The following is a 19,411-nucleotide window of genomic DNA, read 5'->3' as shown; positions in this document are numbered from 1 at the left end:
TACATGGAAGTTGAGTCGCTGGTCTGGTGTTGTGGAGGGCTTTGTGTGCATGGGTGAGGATCTTGAAAGTGATTCTTTTCTCTTTGGGAAGCCAGTGCATTGTACGTAGGTGTTGCGAGATGTGGCAGTGTTGGGTCGAGGATCAGTCTGGCGGCGCCGTTCTAGATGTTTTGCAATTTACAGGTGAGTTTTTTTGTTGATTCCGGCGTAGAGTGCGTTGCCGTAGTCCAGTCTGCTGGTGATGAGGGCCTGTGTGACAGTCTTTCTATGGTTTAAAATAAAGTTTATTTATTTGTGTTGCAGGGGCTTGTGACAGACAGACACTTCTTGGTGCAGGTGCCTCTGCTGAAGGCAGTTCATGACTAAACCAATCTCTTCCTGAGGCTTGGGGACTGAAGCCTCGTGGCATCATGGATCCCAGGCCAAGTTTGACCAGTTGTGTTGGAATTGCATTTGAAGGGTCGTTGTCTCTTTTTGAGAGGTTGAAGTTGCAATCTCAAAAGAAGGTTTAGGCATGGGGTGTGAAAGCCTCTTCAAGAGATTTATATTCAGCTTTTCAATAAATAATTGCCATCATCTGCCATATTTGATTGAGCAATAGGTCTTCCAGAACTGGGTCCCTAGCATATGGATCATATGCCATGGTTCAATCTAGCTTGGTTAATCAAATTTGTGTTTCTAAACCTTGAGGTGTGTTTTGGAGTATCTTGGGAACTTGGAGGATTTTACTCATTAATAACTGGGTAAACAGTTTGTGTTAGATTAAGGATTAGGAAGAGCTGTCACTAGCTCTTAAGCTACATGTTGACATTAAGAAAGTAGCATTTCTACCCATCCATGAGCTATTAGAGCCATTGATTTCAAGTTAATGGATTAAGGTTAGAATTAAGAATAAAGTTTACAGTGTGTTATGCTACATAAGTATCTAGTGTCGTGCACAATTTCCCCCACAATTGTGACTTCGTGGCCCGGAAAACTAGAACTGAACGTTAACACTGGGCTAACCTTGTCAAAGATCATTACTTTTAAAAAGGGGAATATTTTAAGTCTTAACGGTAGTAAGTCGTTCATTTTATTTTAATGAAATCAAAGTGTCCAGTCCACGCAAGAATAATAGGGGACATTCATGCCCAGATTCCTGGCCATGTGGGTGTGTCACTGACTCAGATTAGATCTATAATTTAGGTTTGCGTAGAGCAGTAGAGTTCAACTTAATGGTAATGATCAGGACTAGTGTAAAGGATATAGCTACACTTATGATTAGTATTGTGCATTTAGGTATGGTTTGTTTTATGTTTAGGATTAAAGCGAGGTTTGGAGTTGGGTGAATCTATAGCACTTGTTGACCATGGCCCGTTGACTTTTCTGCCTCACGGTAGCGAGAGAGTCATTACCACATCTGCCGTACATGATGCTTCAGGAGACAAGGTTTTAGATTACAACTTTATTTCAGTCTATGGCATTAGTGATTCTGATTATTTAACATTGACGAACTGTGTGGTTAGCTCTTTCTACAAAAATTGCCCAATGTACTGTTCACTGTGATCTGGTCATATATTATTTCTTTTACAAACCTACATTATTACCTGTCCTTTCTGCCCATTTAGTCGAACGGCCTCCACTGTTTCTGGTGGGTGAGCAGATGTTTTCTCCGAGAGGCCATAAACCCAGACCGAGATGTGAGGATCAAGACTCCTGCCAGACAGCTGACTTTTCTCACCCGATGAGAGGCAACCTTCCAGATTTCCCTCCGGGCAAGCCCAGCAGGGACAACATTGAGATCATTTGCCTGGAAGAGAGGGTGCGAGCCAGCTACGGTCCTCACAACTTGCCCCAGACGGGGTTCAGCCATCTTAGCCGTCAAGGCGATGCTATCACCAGAATTGAGGAGGGCTTCAGCCAATGCTGCTACGAGAAGGATAAGCTCAGCTGTGCTCAGAAAGTGGTGAGTGGCTGTTAACCATATTCAGGAAGTGGAGAAAGCGTGTTAGCTTTGTCTAGGAAGTTGCGGGTGTTTACGTCCTCAGGTTCTGTTGTAGGGAGGAAGTGATGAGTAGACATGTCCTACTCTGGTGATCCAATTCATCTGCTAAGTGGTGGGTGCTTGTCACTATATACAGTGGGGGGTGAGTGTTTAGGCAGCCAGACTCAGACATATAGTTGGTTATTGGTGTTTGCTCACCACGAACCGTAATGGGGCACAATGGGCATTTGCGCTCGCTTTGTATGCCCCTGAGACACTTTGGCATAATGGGGGAGGGTGGGTTACAAATGCTTGTTCACATTTTTGACCATGTACTCACAAGAGAGTCTTCCCTCATTTAAAGAGGGGCATGGCCCCTTGCAAATGAGTGAACAGATCACCTATGCACAGTGCTGAAATACAGATGGGCGCAGAGTCTAAGTTGCTGTCAAAGGTGCACTGTTGCTGTGCCATCTCTATGTGGCTCTCAACCAGTGCATCCCAGATGGACCCAAGGATGACGATCAGTTGAAAGATCAAAATTTTTGCGAAGGAAGTAGTGTTAAGGCATTTTTTTTGCACCCCAAAGCAGTCAGAACTTTCTAAAAAAAAACAATCCTTTTTAGGTACTATTGTTTACCTATGAGGAAACCCTGGATAACTAATAATATTGTAAATTTGGTAACCAAGTTACTCCCTTGGGGCACTTGACTCTGCCTGAGAGGCGGAGTCAACTAAGGGAGGCGTATTCAAGAACATGATACAGAAGAGGTCTCTGATCATGTACCCTGCACCATCACATACAAGGAGTCTGTGTGGTCAATGTTTGTGGGCTGCCAAGACAACCCTGGTGTATTTTGGGAAAAATCTGCAGTACCCTCCTGATTTTATTGTGGTGTCTTTGTTTATGGAATGACCTGGTCATGAAGCTGCTGGTGTCAGGTTTTTCCAACATGCACGTTACAATTGAATCCATAATAGACCCACTTTTATCTTCTTCCCACAGGGTACACCACAGACTACCTGCCCATCGAGGTTAAGAGCAGTGAATCTGTTCTATTACTGATATTCCCAAATGATTTTTAGGGAACACGCAAAATCTGAAAGACATAGATACAGCCTTATTGTAGCTACAATGTACCTTTAATTGCTTTACATTTTAAAAACATGATTTTGGGAGACGGTGGGTTTGGTGGGGCTTATTAAGGGTTGGCAAGTGAAAGCCTACAGGACTTGCCACACGTCTCCTGAAGAGGATGAGATGCTATTTGCTTTGCCCAGCAAGTGGCAGATTCTCAAAGGCTCCCTGTGAGATTGAGCTGTCACCAGTCATGACTGAGTTGGACAATGCACAAGTGAACAATCTGTTCATGGAATAGATTCATCCAATCTGTGGAGCCCCATCTGTCTTTTATAAGCACTTTCCTTTTGATTCCGATCTCTCCTAAAGCTGTTCCATCTCTTGCCGCTGTTCATCGTTCGGCTCACATTTTTTTACATGTCTTTATCTCCATCTCTCCCTCTTGTGATTGGTAGTGGAAGAATGGCCTGGACCAATACTGTGAAGATGAGTTCTCCGTGAAGACCAGGCACCACCAGTGCTGTAAACGGACAGGCTCCGAGAGAGAGGCCTGCTTCCAGAAGGAGGCACCCGACTCTGGCTACGACTCTATGATTGCCCAGCCCGCGGAACCTTTAGAAGTGGAGAGTGACGATGTGCCAGTTCTTGCCAACTCCCGATCTCTCAGCCCATGCTCTGAAGACCAGGCCTCTGCATCCGGCAGGTGCCGTAATACAAAACCTGGAAGCCGCCGTAAGGTGAAGGTGCCCAAGCTGTCCTTCCCCCCAGGAGAGCCCACAGATGGCTGCATCCAGAACATCTGCCGGCTCAGGAAGTTCCGACCCCAGTACACAACCAAGGACTACCCTCAGACAGGGTACGGATGGCTGCATCGCCAAATTAAAGCCATCAACCGCATGGAAAATGAGTTCAAGAAGTGTTGCAAAAACGAGAACGTCACCTGTGCCCATGAAGTAGTAAGTATGGGTGTGGTGGTTGCAGTGCTTACTCTAACATTATCCTGAGCAGTGGACACCAGTTAAAATTAAAAAACAAGCAGGAGGTAAATTATCACCCTTAAAATCACAGCATTTCAAACAACACACACATTTTTACTTCAGTGGTACTGAAAACATGATGTTTATTTACAGCTTTTTTTTTATTTTGTCTGTCTCTCTCTTTCTCTCTCTCCCTCTCCCCCTCAGAAAACTTTGGTCAAGGATTAGTTAATGTTGATATTTAATAATAGTATGTACAAATAAAAAACGAAAGAGATCTATGAGTGGAGGACGCTCTTCGGCGTATTTGGCCCAGAATCTTTGGAATTCCCTTCTTTTACTATTAAGAAAAATACAGTCAGAACTACACAAACTACTAAAAATTGCCTTATTTAAATAAATTGGCAGACAGGAAGGTTATCTCTAAGCCAATTCAGCGCCGGGAGGCCGGGATGGGCAGCCATGCAACTCTACAAATAACCGTGAATAGATTAAATACAAAATAAATTAACACATTATGGCAGCAACTTATCCTTAGCTCCTACCACCGCCATGCACTATGTATATTGTCACAAGTTATTTCATACATACCGTATCACTGCACTTCATGTATATCACATCACTAATATTGACATATTGATGGTATCATGCATTAAAATGGAAAATAAGTGGAACACAGCTACACAATACTAACAATACAATCATAATAAGTAATGTAAGTGACCTACTTTTGGGGATGCCCTAGACCACTTAGGGCATAACATCAAACCACTGCTAATGTTTCTAAAACAATATGTGACAGGGCTAAAGGTACCACCCGCTGCCCCGGCCAATGCTGTAAAATTCCAGTGCCTATGCTATTATTATATTTTAGTGCATACTGAATGATTAAACTAATATGCTCTGCTGAAGATGGACAGCTACACTATGTGGTGGACAACCGTAGAACGGTCTGGTGTCAAGAATTACGTGCCAGTGCTGAGCACCGGCAGACACTAGCAAAATTAAAGCACTACATCAATCACAAAAAGTAAAGGGGGGAATTCTTGTAAATAGTGAATACCACTGGCCATCGATGTAGATAACATTCACACCCATACGGGATTAATGCCAGCTATGCCACCTAATATTTCCAAGGGCTGCAAGGCATGCTATCCAACATTCCCATCTAGGTTAAATTGTTAGGTCCCACTTTGAAAGATAAATTTGCTATTGAATTACATCTATTATTGTATGCTCAATCTCTAATAAGCTTACAGGATAGTTTGGGGAGCACAAATTTTAATGGGGCAGAGTGAGCAGAAACATCCTCTTGATTGCCCGCACTCAACTGGAAAGTGCATGCCTTTCTTGTAATGTGCCACCCTATGCACAATTATGAATTGCACATAGGATGGAGTTAAACATCTGAAATCATTGTTACTCTTAGCACAATGTGTTTTTAGTGAAGGCAAGAATAATAGACACCAATCAGATATTAATTAGTGAAACTTTCACTGACAGTACAGAGATCTCTAACAGAAAGAACAGAAGATTACTTTTTAAGAAAGAGGGCATAACAGTTACTCCCTAAAGGAAGAGGGTGTTGTCAGCCTTCAAATAATGCTACATAAATCCCCCTCCCGGATACTGATTTGGCTGTCCAGGTATGACTGGCAGCCATCACTCCTTCCCTAATGTATAGCCTTATTTGGACACTAACATAGGTAACTACCACCCTATAAATATCCATTGGTGGCCTTTGGTAACAAGCTGGTATCACTTAACTTTTCTAGTTCTTACAAAACACTGCTCCAAGCTGGATAGTATTCTAGGGGATGAAACTGTGTTTGACAAGCTGCTGATAACTCCAGAATAAGACCGGCTGCCAGGTGCTTATGTACTGCATGGGAAAGACAACATGTAGCATACAACACGTGACTTCTGCATCCTGCTGCTCAAGACGTCATCTTGGAATGGCTACCAGGCAGCCAACAGCGACAGCCAAGCACAAGCACCATCTCCGTTCTCTTAACTTACATGTTTTTTTACTCTCTCTCCTTCCTAGTGGGAAGATGCGCTTTTAGACTTCTGTCAACAAGAAATGCAAGTGAAAACAAGGCACTACGAATGCTGTGATGAGGTGGAGCACACTGCCCAACTGGCCTGCTTTGCCAACAGAGCCACTCATCCTAACTACGACAAGGAACTCAAGACTATTGACCTGGGGTTTATCAACGCTACAGCTCTGACCATGATCTGTGGAAACGCAAAACTTCAGACTAAACAGTGAGTGACTGGGCTCCGTTTCTAGGAACTAAAATAATAATGGTTGTGTTAAAAATGCAATTAGAAGTAAGCTTTTCTAAAGATGAGAGGAGTAGAGCTTGTGTTTAAGGAGTGGATGAGAAGGATGCTTGTGTAAGAATGGACGCAGTTGGGAGATGGTTTAAGGAACGGATGAGAAGGAAGCTTGTATAGCTGTAGGAAGATAGTTCAAGGAAGGGACAAGAGGAAAGGCTATATAATAATGAAAGCAGTAGAGAGATGGTTTAAGGAAAGGATGAGAAGGAATCTTGTGTAGGAATGACTGCTGTAGATGGTTTAGAGAAGGGGAGACAAGAAGCTTGTGTGGGGGTAAGGGTATATACAAGAATATGATTAGATAAACCTGTTCTGCTTATCAGCTCAGTAGGCTGTGTGTTTACGGATGGAGTGAGAAACAAGATGGCCGAGAATAAGAGGAGAAAAGAGCATATTTAAGTATGAGATTATAAGAAAGATTGTCTACAATTAAGTAGAGAGCTTGTGCAAGGATAGGATCAGAAGCAAGCTTTCTTATAATGAGAGGAATAGGAGAGTGTGCAAGGAAAGGAAGAGAGGAGGTGTGTTTAGGGATAGGATGAGAAGGAAGCTTGTCTAGGAATGAGTGAGGAGTATGTTTAAGGATTGGCTAAGAAGGTTTCTCTAAAAATGAACTGAGTAAGTGCTGAGTTCAGCCATGAAATGATAAGGAAGCTTGTCTACGGATGGGAGGAAGGAGCATGGGTTTAAGAATGGGATGAGACGGAAGCTTGTGTGGGAATGAAGAGAGGAGGGAGCGTGTATTTGGATAGGCTGACTAGGAAGCTTGAGGTGGAAAGGAAAAAAAGGAGTACTCTAACATGGGATAAGAAGGGATATTGTCTAGGAAACTGAAGAGTACGGAGAAGGGACGGAAGCTTGTCCAAGAATGGGAAGAGATGTGCCTTGTCCAAGGGGAGAGGGTGGTGGAAACTTGTTCAGGAACAACATATGGGAGCTTTTCAAAGAATGGTAAGAGTGAGGTCGTTTGTATGAACAGTATAGCAAGGACCCTGTCTAGGAACTGGAAAAAAGAGCTTCTTGAGGAATGGGATGAAAGAAGCTTGCTGTAAAAGAAAGCCAAGATAGTTTTTAGCTAGGAATGGGAGGAGAAGAGATAACAACATGCCTATAAATGGGGCATGGTGGAGGTTTGTCTGAGAGTGGAAGGACGATGGGTTTGCCTGTAAAAAATAAGTAAGAATAAAAACTGGTTTTCGAGAAAGATGTAAAGTAATATAATCAAGTATCAAACTAGACAGGACTGTTAGTAAGGGCAAAAGAATAGAAAGTGTAGGAGTCTGTTCAGAAATTAGAATACAATATACTGCCAGGGGAACAGGAGGGAAAGGGAACTCATGAAGGAAGTGGGAGAGGACCACATCTAGGAAAGAGCAAAAGGGAGCATATCAGGGAACAGGAAGAGGAGGTACCTTGTGGAGGAGCAGGCGCTGGCTAGAACCAGTCTACGAACAACAAACAAGCATTTACAATGCAATGGGTCTCACGTTTGCTCAAGTTAGAGCTACTAGGGTTGTAAATTCCTAACTGAAAACTTCTTGCCACATAAATTGAAAATTAAAAGTAAAACAGTTGACATAAGAAGTCGATTCAAAGTGCCACAGCTGCCATGAGCATGAGCGCGAAGGAGAGACACAAAAGGACAAAGAAGTTTGCATGCAGTAATAAGTATTGGCAAACATTAAATTATCCACGTAACAGGGTCGATGGCCAAGGCAGTAAACAAAACTGTCCCAAGGAGGGACATATGTAAAGCATTTACTAATGTTAATAAAAGATTTTTGAAAGGCAAGTCCATGAACGAGTGATAGTGATGGGCGTGCGGTGGACTTGTTAGAAGCCCACAGATAGATTACCACATGTCAGAGCGCTTGCGCGCTCGACCTAAAAATAGCTTGTCTTTAAACAGGCAGCGTTAGCTTGTCTTTGGAGTGGAAGAGAAGCGGTCTTGTGGAGCCCACCATGGTTACAATGTTGTGCATGGATGTAGCTGTATTTAGGGGGATATGTATATTTGAGATTCATCCCAAAATACTAGAAGTTATCAGGCATTTCAATTCATCACTAAAAAGTCATGAATGTGTTACCATAGCGATGGTTTCTGCTGTGCTGCTGGGGTGGGACACTACAGTCCAGGGGCTCAACAACATTAGTGTACAGTCCCTACACTGCAACATGTATTAGTCACGGTGATTACTGTAGTCTAGAATTAAACCCTATATTACACTACTCTGTCAAACTCAATGATACCTTAAATTGATATCATTCTTGCACTCATTTTATGATGGGGTAGGCTTTCATGTCATCTTTTGCGCTCATTTTTTAAGGGTTTAAGAGGACCAAGGCCCTCTCTCCACTGGGCATCAACACCAATGATGGAAGGGGTCCCCAACTAACCCAAGTCTCCATACATTTGAGGAGACGCTGGGAGGATGCTATTAGCTTGCTCTATGGACCATGACATTCCCGTAGAAGTTCCTAAAACGTAATGTACATGAAATCACAGTTCTTCACAGAGCATTAGTAAACTACAAACAAGCATTTGCAATGCAATGGGTCTCTCGTTTGCTCAAGTTAGAGCTATTAGTGTTGTAAATTCCTAACTGGACTTTCTTGCCACATACATTGAAGATGAAAAGTAAAACAGTTGACATAAGCAAGTCAATTCAAAAAGCCGCGGCCGCCATGAGCGTCAGAGTTATTGGCTCCCTGCATCAATGTCTAAAAAGGATCACGGCTGGGATGAAAGGCAAACCGTAACCGGAGGAGAGGCCATCACACGCTGTAACAGGAGGAAGCGTGATGTAGTGTGATGGCCAACAAAAATGTCCGCTTAGTGAAATCGCCTAGGAGGGAACTCAGCACACAAAGGAGGGACATTTCACAAAATGCACCAATAAAAATGAAGCATTTAAAACAAGCACAACAAAGAATGGAGAGCAAGAGTGGACATGGTTAAAAGCCCACAGAGAGATTACAACAGGCCAGAGCGCTTGGCGCTTGACCCAAAAAAGGCACAAACAAAGCTCGGTATTTTAATCTCACCCGTGTTATCCAGTAACTTTAGAGGTTAAAAAAGATGCCTTTAGGCAAACTCTTAACTTCACCAATTTTGTAATTGTAGTGTTGTTCATAATATTTTTCTTTTGCTTTCTTGTTGTGAGATAACAGCAAGAGAGATATAAAACACATATTTCTCCTTATGTTATCAAATACTGATACTCTGTGTGGAGCCCACAGAGCAATGCTTTAACGCAGGCTGTCCTTCGAAAAACTTCTATGGGGACGTCATGTCCTGGTAGAACAATGCTAAGGGGGCCCATTAATGTTCATTAATGCATAGCGCCATCAAGGCTCATCAAAGGCTCAGTGACGAGTCTTTACTGCCTAGAGCAGTGGTTGCCAAGCTGCGGCCTGAGGACCCCTGGGGGTCCGTGAAGTCTCCTCAGGGGGTCCGCGACTGCTTAGAAAATTAAATAATATTAACAGATTAGGTCCCCAGCTTTCAGTAATGACTCTGTGGGGGGGGGGGTCCCCAGATTCCAATAATGATATAGTGGGGGTCCCTGGGTTCCAGTAATGATAAAGTGGGGGGTCCACATAAGTCAAATGGTTGGGAACCACTGCCCTAGAGAGTTTTAGGTTCAGTAATTACTGGGCAGTGACGTCTCAGTCCTAACATAGGACACAGACCACATTCAGGCCTGGGTGCATTCTCACTATGCCACTGTATTTTAAAGCACACAAAAAAACTAAATTCAAAGAAAACACTTTAGTGAAAGTGATGTGGGTGAATAATTGGTTAGAAGGCAAAACAATAGGCAATAAACCAGAAAAGGTACCAACTTAACCATAAAGCCCACAGCCCATTTTGCGTCAAAGTTGGATAGCAATGAGAAACTGATGGAGTGTGTCAGACTTTAAATGTTTAGAATAGTAAGTTGGTGGAGTGGAAAGGAAAAAAACTTACTGGCGATTGTTTTTTTTTTATCTTGGTAGGTACTGTTCTTTATTTAAAGTTTGTGATGAAGTGATGCATAGTTCTTGGCACGCTTATGATGCGACATCCTTTGTTATTCATTTCTCCTTATATAACACCATACATTTACAGTGAATGTATTGTGTGCTTGAGTTAGTTCCTTCTTTTATCAGTTTCTAGTTGGCACTGAATGCATTTCTAAAAGTTAGTCACACCTTCTTACTGGTATTATATATTATATAATGTAGCATTGTATGTGTGAAAGAACATGTGGGGCTATGAAGAAGCAGGAGTGGGAGTTAAAGTTAGGTTTCAACATTAACTGGTCCATTTCCTGGTTTATGAGATTTTATTTCCTAGCCATTATTGATCAACCAACCTAAGCCCTTCGTAAAGTTTTTGTAGCTATATATTATTATTAACTTATATTGATAGGGCCTCGACTGGTGTGATCAAAAAGAGACTAAGGGGTGATGCCGACTTGTGGTAGGAGACGGTAGTTCATGCGGTTACTTGGAAATTAAATACATCATTTTGTGTCCCTGTTGTATAAGAAAGTGTTAAGGTTGCTCACAGCTCCATTCTCCTCAAGGGCAGAATTGGTACTGTGTCTCCCTTTCTATTCCGTCAAACTTCCTTTGCCCCAAAGCAATGCAATGTGTGGAATAGCCGTCTACAGAGCTTATCACCTTCTGAACTTTTCTGGGTAAAATATGTTGTGGACAAAACATTGATTGTAGCAGTGGCAGCGTGTTCCACCTAAAGGCCATAGGAGGGCAGTAGTTTATACTTAGTCCACTTCTGTTTTTCACACCAAAGAGCCAGATCTTTGAGATCCCAGGTATTTTTCATATTCTGAGTTTAGAAACCCTCACTTTCTGGTTTACCACCCAACCCCATTTTTATTGGTTGCATGTGATTAATTTTCAGATCCATTAATTATTTTTAAATTAACCATGAAGACTGATGTCAGAATCTCCTTATATTAATTTCTCTAGTTTGTTACACTGTTTTTACATCATTTGCAGATTAAAATAAAAATAATTTAGTTTTTCCAGCATATGGCAGTACAGCACCACCTACTGAATTGTTTTTTTTTTGTACATACGTGTAATATATGGAGAAGAACTTGTGCCCCCTCTTTTTTAACATTTCCCTTCCCAATAAGTATATTTATTTTAACTGTACCCCTCCATTACTTACTTGTTCTTGTCTGCTGTTTTGGCCTATTTTTTAAATTTGGCTCCCCCCCCCTAATTTGTTTTGGGCGTAAAAAGAATAATTTCGCCCTTCCCGCATGTGTAAATCGCCATAAATGACTATTCAGAATGGCTGATATCCATGTACAGAATGATTTGTGGCATATGAATCATAGTAAAATAGCACCATTTTTATAGGAGTGACAAAGTGTTTGTTTTGGTGTCCTTCTTAGGAAACAAATTCCTTTGCTAGTCAAAACCCTGACTGACGAGTGCTGCCAGCTGCCGACGGAGGAGGGCGTACAATGTGCCGAAGAAAAGGTAGGTGGCGGCTCTGGATACTGGGTTGGCGCATACAGTATTTATGTGGCTATTCTAACAAAGAACAGGGACAATTATGGAAGGGGCTATTAAAGCAGAATATTGAAGGCTCACAATATGTTGACCAGAATATTGAGAGACAAAACATCGAAGAGGTAAGTGCACAGTGGGCATTATGGATTTACGTCTTTAAAGTCCACGTCTACATATCTAGAAGATATATATTTATCACCAAGGTACATACTTTCAGAGTTAGGTAGGGAAAATCTATACAAACTTGCCTTTCAATATTCGGCCCCTCCATATTCTTCAATATTCCGGACACGCACCAATAAAAATTAACCTTGGGTTGCCTGTTTGTGTGCCATGGGACGCAAACTTCTACTCTGAGGGAAAAAACTGCTTGAATTAAAAAAATCCCGGAGTGGTACCAGAGTAACTATGTTTTCACTGGTGAGATCAAATGCATTGTAGCAGCTGGAAACAACTTTTTACATGCTCACTCCCCATGGTTCCAGGACATTTTGGTTATCAGGGTCCACCAGTGCTTAATTTGTGAGTAAAAAGGTTTTGGTGCCCAAAGCTCTCCTCTGAAACACGCAGCTGCTGTATTTAAATGTGCGAGCAAAGAATACTGAGGCAGCATAATCCTGAAGCCATCTCGGGCCTCTTTAATCCATTTGCAGACACTTCCTGCCCCTTCACCTCACTCTTGCAGCTTTCCACTTTCTCCGTTTGTGACGCTTTTTCATTTTTCTCTTCCTCCATCTTTCCTATATGTGTCCTTTGCTCGCAGTAAATGCTCTTATTTATTTCTCCATCACATCTGGCTATCCATGAGACCCGTGACCTGTCTAGATGTGACTATAGCACTAGACCTCATAGCTCCTGCTCTTACCTTGCGTCTTCGTTGGGCCTAAACGAGGGAACATGGTTGTTTCTTTGGGGAAAAAAAAAAACCTTCAGCAGACAAATCCAAAGCTTCTCAACTTCAGGCCTACTTTTTTGTAACTCTTTCCCTTTAAACATTCTTCTTAACAAAGAAGTCAACTGACAGATGTCCTTTTAATGGAAGCAGTGCACTCCCCGACTACATCCCAACTGGTTTTTGGCATCTTTATGTAATCTTCTTGCTCTTTCTTAGAATCTGTGTCTGATTGTTAATCATGGGGCCTGAGCAGCCCTGGTGTAGTTTACTCTCAGAGCTGCATTTGACCCTCTTTCTGGTTCTTACTGACTCCTTGAGCAACTCTGGATTCAAGGTTCGACCCTGCATGGCTTACTTTATTTCTAGGTGAGAGGACTCATGAGTTCACACTGGCCCATGCCAGTCATCCTTCAAATTTCTAGCCTGTGCAGTTCATCTGAGCTTTTATCTGAGCCAAACATTATTCAATGTTTATTTTAGCCTGTTAGCATCACTCACACGGCTTTTAGTTTCTCAATGGTGTCCTTCTTTTTGGAATGATCCGGCCTTGCATAAGAGAAACATTGGTCATGCCTGATCATTAATGCCTCTTGGATGAAGGCAAACTGTTTAAAACTAAATGGTGACAAAGTAGGGAACCTTGGAGGTCCCCCCTTACTGCATGGGCTTTCTTAGTGGCTGGGGGATATGTGCCTTTGACCATTGTGGTGGACTCGCAAGAAAATCTTGGATTTATCTTGGACCACCGCCTCTCCTTCTCCCAACAGATCAGTCGTCTGCATGTTTTTAATACTTCTGTGTACACTGTAAAATCAGTCCTCTTCATCCTCCTCACTGCAGTAAGGCTGTTCAGTAAATTATAATCTCCCAGGAGACAACTAACATGCTCTACCAGATTACACACTGCCTTGAGTTCATTTAAAAAACTGCTGTGTGTCTTACCCTAGGGTGCCTCACTGCTCTGCCATCCTCGAACACCTTTCTTTTCACTATAGACTCCCAGGCGCCAAGTGAACTGTCTTTAAGGCAATGCGTGTCTCTCTTAGTGCGTTCCACAGAACATGTCTTCAGCATCTGATCGCTTCTTGTGTTCCTTCTGGAACCTACGTTCTATCACCGCGGATCTCCTGTGCATCACTAAAATTATGAGGACATGTATGGGAGATGCCCATTGTCTTATGTGGTTTCAAAACCTTGGGACTCTTCCCTTCCCACACCGCAGACCTCCAGGGCAATTCTAACCTCATGTTGTTTCTGAAAAAACATAAATCTGGCTTTTCCCTTGTTAGCACGTTTCCGCATCCTCTAGTTTTCCCTTATCACCTGGACGCCTTATTTCGACAGGAGTGCGCTCATCCAAAAATCTTATTCAATCTGGACTGAAGAGCTGGAAAGCAAAGGAATGTAAGTAAGAAATCATTCACGCTCAAGCATCTGCTACAGCATTATCTAGCATAGCCCATGGCCCTTGCACTGCTGGTTGTGATATATTCTGATTTGATAACGGGTGTCATAGAGTAGTTTGAGCAGTGATAGTCATAACATGTGACCTAGATAGCCATTAATGTGAAAAAATTGAGAGCAACGGTAGCCAATGTGCTTTTTGTTAAATTTTTATCAATTCGTGCATAATGCCTTATAGCGGTTTCCATCCTGATTTCCTGCTTGCATTTGAGAATACTGTGATTTGCGCCGAACTGCTCAGTCCACTACAAATAGCTCTGCTCTGCCCTGTACAATTGACTCTGACATGTCCACTTTTTCTTGTTTCCTGCAGAAGGCCTCCTTTATTGAGGTGCTCTGTTCCACCAAGAAAGACTCTTGGAAGGACACCGAAAAATGTTGCAGTAAGCTGGAGCCTGAAAGAGCCAAGTGCTTCAATCTCAACTACCTGCAGAACATCGTGGTGGCCAACTCAGGAAGCGAGTATTAAGGGCTGGATCACCAACGTTTCTTCTCTCTATAGACTTCCAAGCTTTATATTCAAGCATTTGTTGTAAAGAGAGCTCTGCCGGGTGGCTGGAAACCAGGTAGACTCATACATTGACCTAGGAGTATATTACTTAAATGACACGACTGGAGGTGTCGTCCCAAAGCCACTGCAATGAAAGGAAAAGTGGAAAAACAGCAGAGGATGGTCAGGCGGCTGGTCTTCCCTGTAGTCAGTATTTTGTTTCTCTGCTTAACCTCTGTTTTTAGAAAATATTGTTTCAGCACTAGGACCTTTTGTGTAGAGAAATTGGCAGACTGGAGGACCAAGGCACTTATCAAACATCAATATGTTTATATATGGTCCCTCTGCGATGGCCAGTGTCTCCATATGCCCACTCGGTTTTCTGCACCCCGGAAATGCACATGTAGCACTTACCAGGGAGCCCCACTAAGAGTTTTATAAGTGTGACGAATGGTGTTATGCATAGCTTTGGACTTAATGCTTCCACTGGCAAGCTCCCTGTGCAGAATAAGTCACAGACCACACTGGGTGCTTTCTACACACCCATGGCACACTATAGTATGTATTTTGAGAAGTTATTTTATGATGTATGTAGTGCATTTCACAATATATTGTATCAACCACCATGGCAAGCCTCAGTGTGTATACTTGGGATTTACATTGTGGTTTATATAGGGACACTGCATTCTCTGTTGTAACACCAGCGTGGCGTGCCACTGTGTATGTGTGCGTATAGCGGCAAGGCATGCAGTGGTGTCTATGGTCTGCTTATCAAACTGTCGGACCATGCTCCTAGGGACCGCATTAGTATTACCTGTGCGTGTGCATGGTCGTGCACCACTCATGACGGGGTAGTAGCCTCAACCCTTGCGGTGGTGAACGTCTACTCGACTCCAGTATAGTCTTGTCCACAGCGTACAGTTTTTATATAGTTGGCTGCACCCCACGCCCAGATGGATCTTGCCAACGTACATGTCACATGCTGTTTGCACTGCTTTCACTCATTTGAAACATACTGTTTTATTTTGTAAAAACTACATAAGAGATTAATAAAATCTTCTTAATAAAATGAATGAAAAAAAAACATGTTATAGTCGCGTCTGGTTCTTGGAGTGCTTTACTGTGCCTCGCTTAGGCCTGACTGGGGTAGACAAGAACACGTTGATGACTCTTCCATAAACATTTCATGTAATGCTAAAAGTAAACAAAAGATCCTAGCTCTAAACACGACATTACCAAGCACACCTCAAGACCGGATAGGTCCATCCAGTGATACAAAGTGACCCATGAAGACTGTTCCCATTAGTACATAAATTAACACTTGATTTAATGCACCCAATTTGTAACCGATCCTATTATGCTTCAAGGCACTATGGTCTACTGGGCATCTGCCCTCATGAGGAACTACATTCAAGTGCTATAAAGCTGTATCACACTTTCTCCCTTTTCTTCAACTGAATTTCACCTTTTCTCCTAATTATAGCTCCCTCCTGTCCAAGACTGTTATGACCAGGTCAAGCATTTATAAGGGTCCTTTCTTAAATTGAGTGTACCTTCATGCCGCTGCGTAACACTTTTTTACCCGGTACAGCACCATGCAGTAGTATTAAGGGTGTAAGTCACTGTAGAAAGAGCCTCATTCGAGTTGTTCTTGAAGGTGTGAAGACTCCGCTTGGGCTTAAATAAAGTTGCATGCATTCCAGGGCCATGGGCATAGGTCTTGAGGATGTGATCGTATGCTTTTTTCTGTTCAATTGTGTCCTGGCAGAGGATTCGGCAATTGCTGGATGTCAAGGTCTTGGCAATTTATCCTCCACTCAACTGAGAGCCAATAGAGGGCTTTCAATGCTGGTGTTAAACGGTCTGATGATCTCAGGAGAGGACAGACTATGGCAGTCGAGCTTGGATTATCTGAGTTGTCACATATCCTTTTTTTTTTTTTTTTTTTTTTAGAACTCCCATGTGGGCGATCTATGAGGGATCGAGCCCATGCACTCAAGTCCCACCAAGAATGGTCAGCCTGGAGGATTATGGGAACTCTGCAGATCCTCATAAGGAAGGCGTTCCTTTTCTTGACATCATTCATCGGGATGGAAATAGTGAGGTTAGACTCGTGCATAATGTCTGGGTTCATGGGTGACCGACCACCTGTGGAACTGACATTGAGAGGACTTTAAGCTATTTGAAGGATAAAGTGTTTATGATCGAATCTGCCATGTCTCCGCCTTGGCCTCAGAAACCATAGGTAGCTCTCCTCTGCTCCTAAGTAAATGTGTCCCAGTAATTCTCTTATTCAGGATCTCCCTGAGATGTCCCACAGCAGGGGTGTTGCCAGCACATATTTGAAAATGGACCATGCATAGTGCATTCTCATGGGTGAACGTCCTCATGAAAACCTTTAAGTGAAGCAGTGATAGCGAGGAACTCTGGGGGAACCCAGACATACCTTTTATTTAGGGGTTGATGGTACCAATCCTCTTCTGTTGACTCTGGTTGACAAGAAATGGACAGACCCATCCCTAGGCAGCTGCAGATGTCTGCCAGCCTTACTAACCACCCTGAATAAACCACCTGAAGAGCAAATGGAGGAGCCAGTGGAAATATCTCACTAGAAAGCACTCTGCTTTAGTCTGAGCGATACAGATGTCCTAAGAATGAATTCGCATATTTCTCCAATAGTCATATGGGTAGCAATTTCCTACAACTATTGCTCCTCTCCGGTGTTCTGTCACCCACCCACTCTGCAGCGGCAGCCATCTTGTAAGCTTCAAATGCCACCCCTGACACAGGATGGATGCTGTTGCCTAGGCCACCAGAATAATAACAATAGAATCCTAGAGTGACCAGACCACAGGTGAATTGTCCCTACATCACCCTCTAATTTCCACACAATTTGGTCTCCCTCACGGCTTGGCTCAGAAGAGGCACTTTTAATGCACGGACTTGCACACACAAGGAAACATGCATCCTAGCTCCCCTCCCAATTGGCACCTCTCCAACCTCCAAGTAGAAAGGTGTACATTTTTTACTTCTTGCTTGTGAAGCACAGTGGTTCACCCAACTTTTCTTGATGTAAGAGAGCTCAAGTGTGCGCCGACCTCCCCTTCTCACCCAATGCTCATCATAATTCCGAGCAGGTATCTAACAGTGAACACCCTTGCACTCAGAATTATTTGCAACATCTCATACCACATTCACTCTTTAACCTGTTATAGGATCCTTTCGTAAAGCAATCTATATTGGTCCTAACTTGCACTTGTTGCTGAGATATTACTCGCCATTTAACACCTCACCTGTGATGATGTGTACATTGCTGAGCTTGTGTTGGCAACCACTGGAAAACTGCCCAGCCGAAGCCAAATGATAAGGAAGAAAACTAAATGTCAAATAAATATTTTCAAAAAAATCATGATCTGTCTTTGTTCCGCAAACTTTACTTCGAGTTGGAGATTTATTTTTCCTGGGGTGCTGATCCTCATACAACTCAACCCAAAATTAACAAGTATCCATTCATCACTTCCTGTAGGGGATCCAAGAAGTCTGTGTCCTGCACTGATGTACCCTGAGGTCACTGAAATATCCCTGGGAATGGCCAAGTGACTCATGCATGGAAAAGAGCATTAAAAGGCCACACAAAAACTGATTCAGCAGCAGCATGCTGTTAACCCCCCCTGTATGTTATTGCCATGACACCTCACCATTCATATAAATAGCAAATCAAGGTGTGATACATGAGATTAAGGGAAGAAAAGGGCATCACAGAAAGGAGAGGACGTGGAGGGCACACAAGCCTGAGAAAGGCAGCAAACAAGGAGGCCACAGAAAGAAGAGAGCAAAGGAAGCACGAAGGTTGCACAAAAGCAATGGTTTCAGTAACTAGCAGAGGTCACTATGGAAAATGGAGGCCTTAGAAGGTAGATGTGGAGCACAAGCAGAAGAAGGCCTAGAAATGGGGACATCAACAAAAAAAAAAAAGGAGCAAAGATGGAAAGGAACTCCAATCAATAAATAACTTCTGTCTTTCATGTTTTTGATTATAATTTTACACGTCAGACTCCTTTTACGTATCCGGCCTGGGACAGTGTGCCCAGGGAAGTGGTGTTGTGAACTTCCAAAGGGCGCTTGACCTTGAAGGTGTGTTGATCTTGCATGGGGTGCTAACCTTATTGGTGTCGGGCAGCTCATGGTCTTCGAGACATCGTCTAGCGTTAGAGGGCGGAGTCTCACCTTTGGCAGACATCTGGCCTAGATGCAGTGCTGAACCAAGAAAAGAGGATTTAGGCATGGTCAAGGCTGGACCAAGGATTGAGATGGGCTTTGACCTGGGGATATCACTTGGGCATTTGAAGGTTATTAGTACTGATGCTTTTCTGATGGAGAGGGAGTCAGTGCTTTGAGAGATGGCCTGACCTGGCCTTGTAGGAGGGCTGGGCTTCCACCGGGTCTCTGGTGTTGATTTGGGGTGACTGGCCTTGCCTGGGAGACATAGATCATGCTTTTTTATATATATATATATATATATATATATATATATATATATATATATATATATATATATATATATATATATATATATATTGGTAATGTCAGGTAAGGTAAGAGACAGGCCTTGCTGAAAACGAACAAATTCCCGTTTTGTGCACTAGAGTGGAAGAGTTGTAATTTT

General features: G+C 42.8%; 1 protein-coding gene across 1 annotated transcript in view; it reads left to right on the top strand.

Moving 5' to 3' along the window:
* Window positions 1-15,831, top strand: part of ECM1 (extracellular matrix protein 1) — a 32,779-nt gene extending 16,948 nt beyond the window's left edge. The window contains exons 3-7 of the mRNA XM_069218551.1: window positions 1,608-1,945; window positions 3,500-4,000; window positions 6,069-6,289; window positions 11,776-11,863; window positions 14,569-15,831. Coding sequence (XP_069074652.1) covers window positions 1,608-1,945; window positions 3,500-4,000; window positions 6,069-6,289; window positions 11,776-11,863; window positions 14,569-14,724 — 1,304 coding nt within the window. The 3' untranslated portion in view covers window positions 14,725-15,831. The remainder of the gene's footprint in view (window positions 1-1,607; window positions 1,946-3,499; window positions 4,001-6,068; window positions 6,290-11,775; window positions 11,864-14,568) is intronic.
* The last annotated feature ends 3,580 nt before the right edge of the window (window positions 15,832-19,411 follow it).

Source organism: Pleurodeles waltl, chromosome 12 (assembly GCF_031143425.1).
Source record: "Pleurodeles waltl isolate 20211129_DDA chromosome 12, aPleWal1.hap1.20221129, whole genome shotgun sequence".
Lineage (NCBI taxonomy): Eukaryota > Metazoa > Chordata > Amphibia > Caudata > Salamandridae > Pleurodeles > Pleurodeles waltl.
This window is presented reverse-complemented; position numbering and strand designations above follow the sequence as displayed.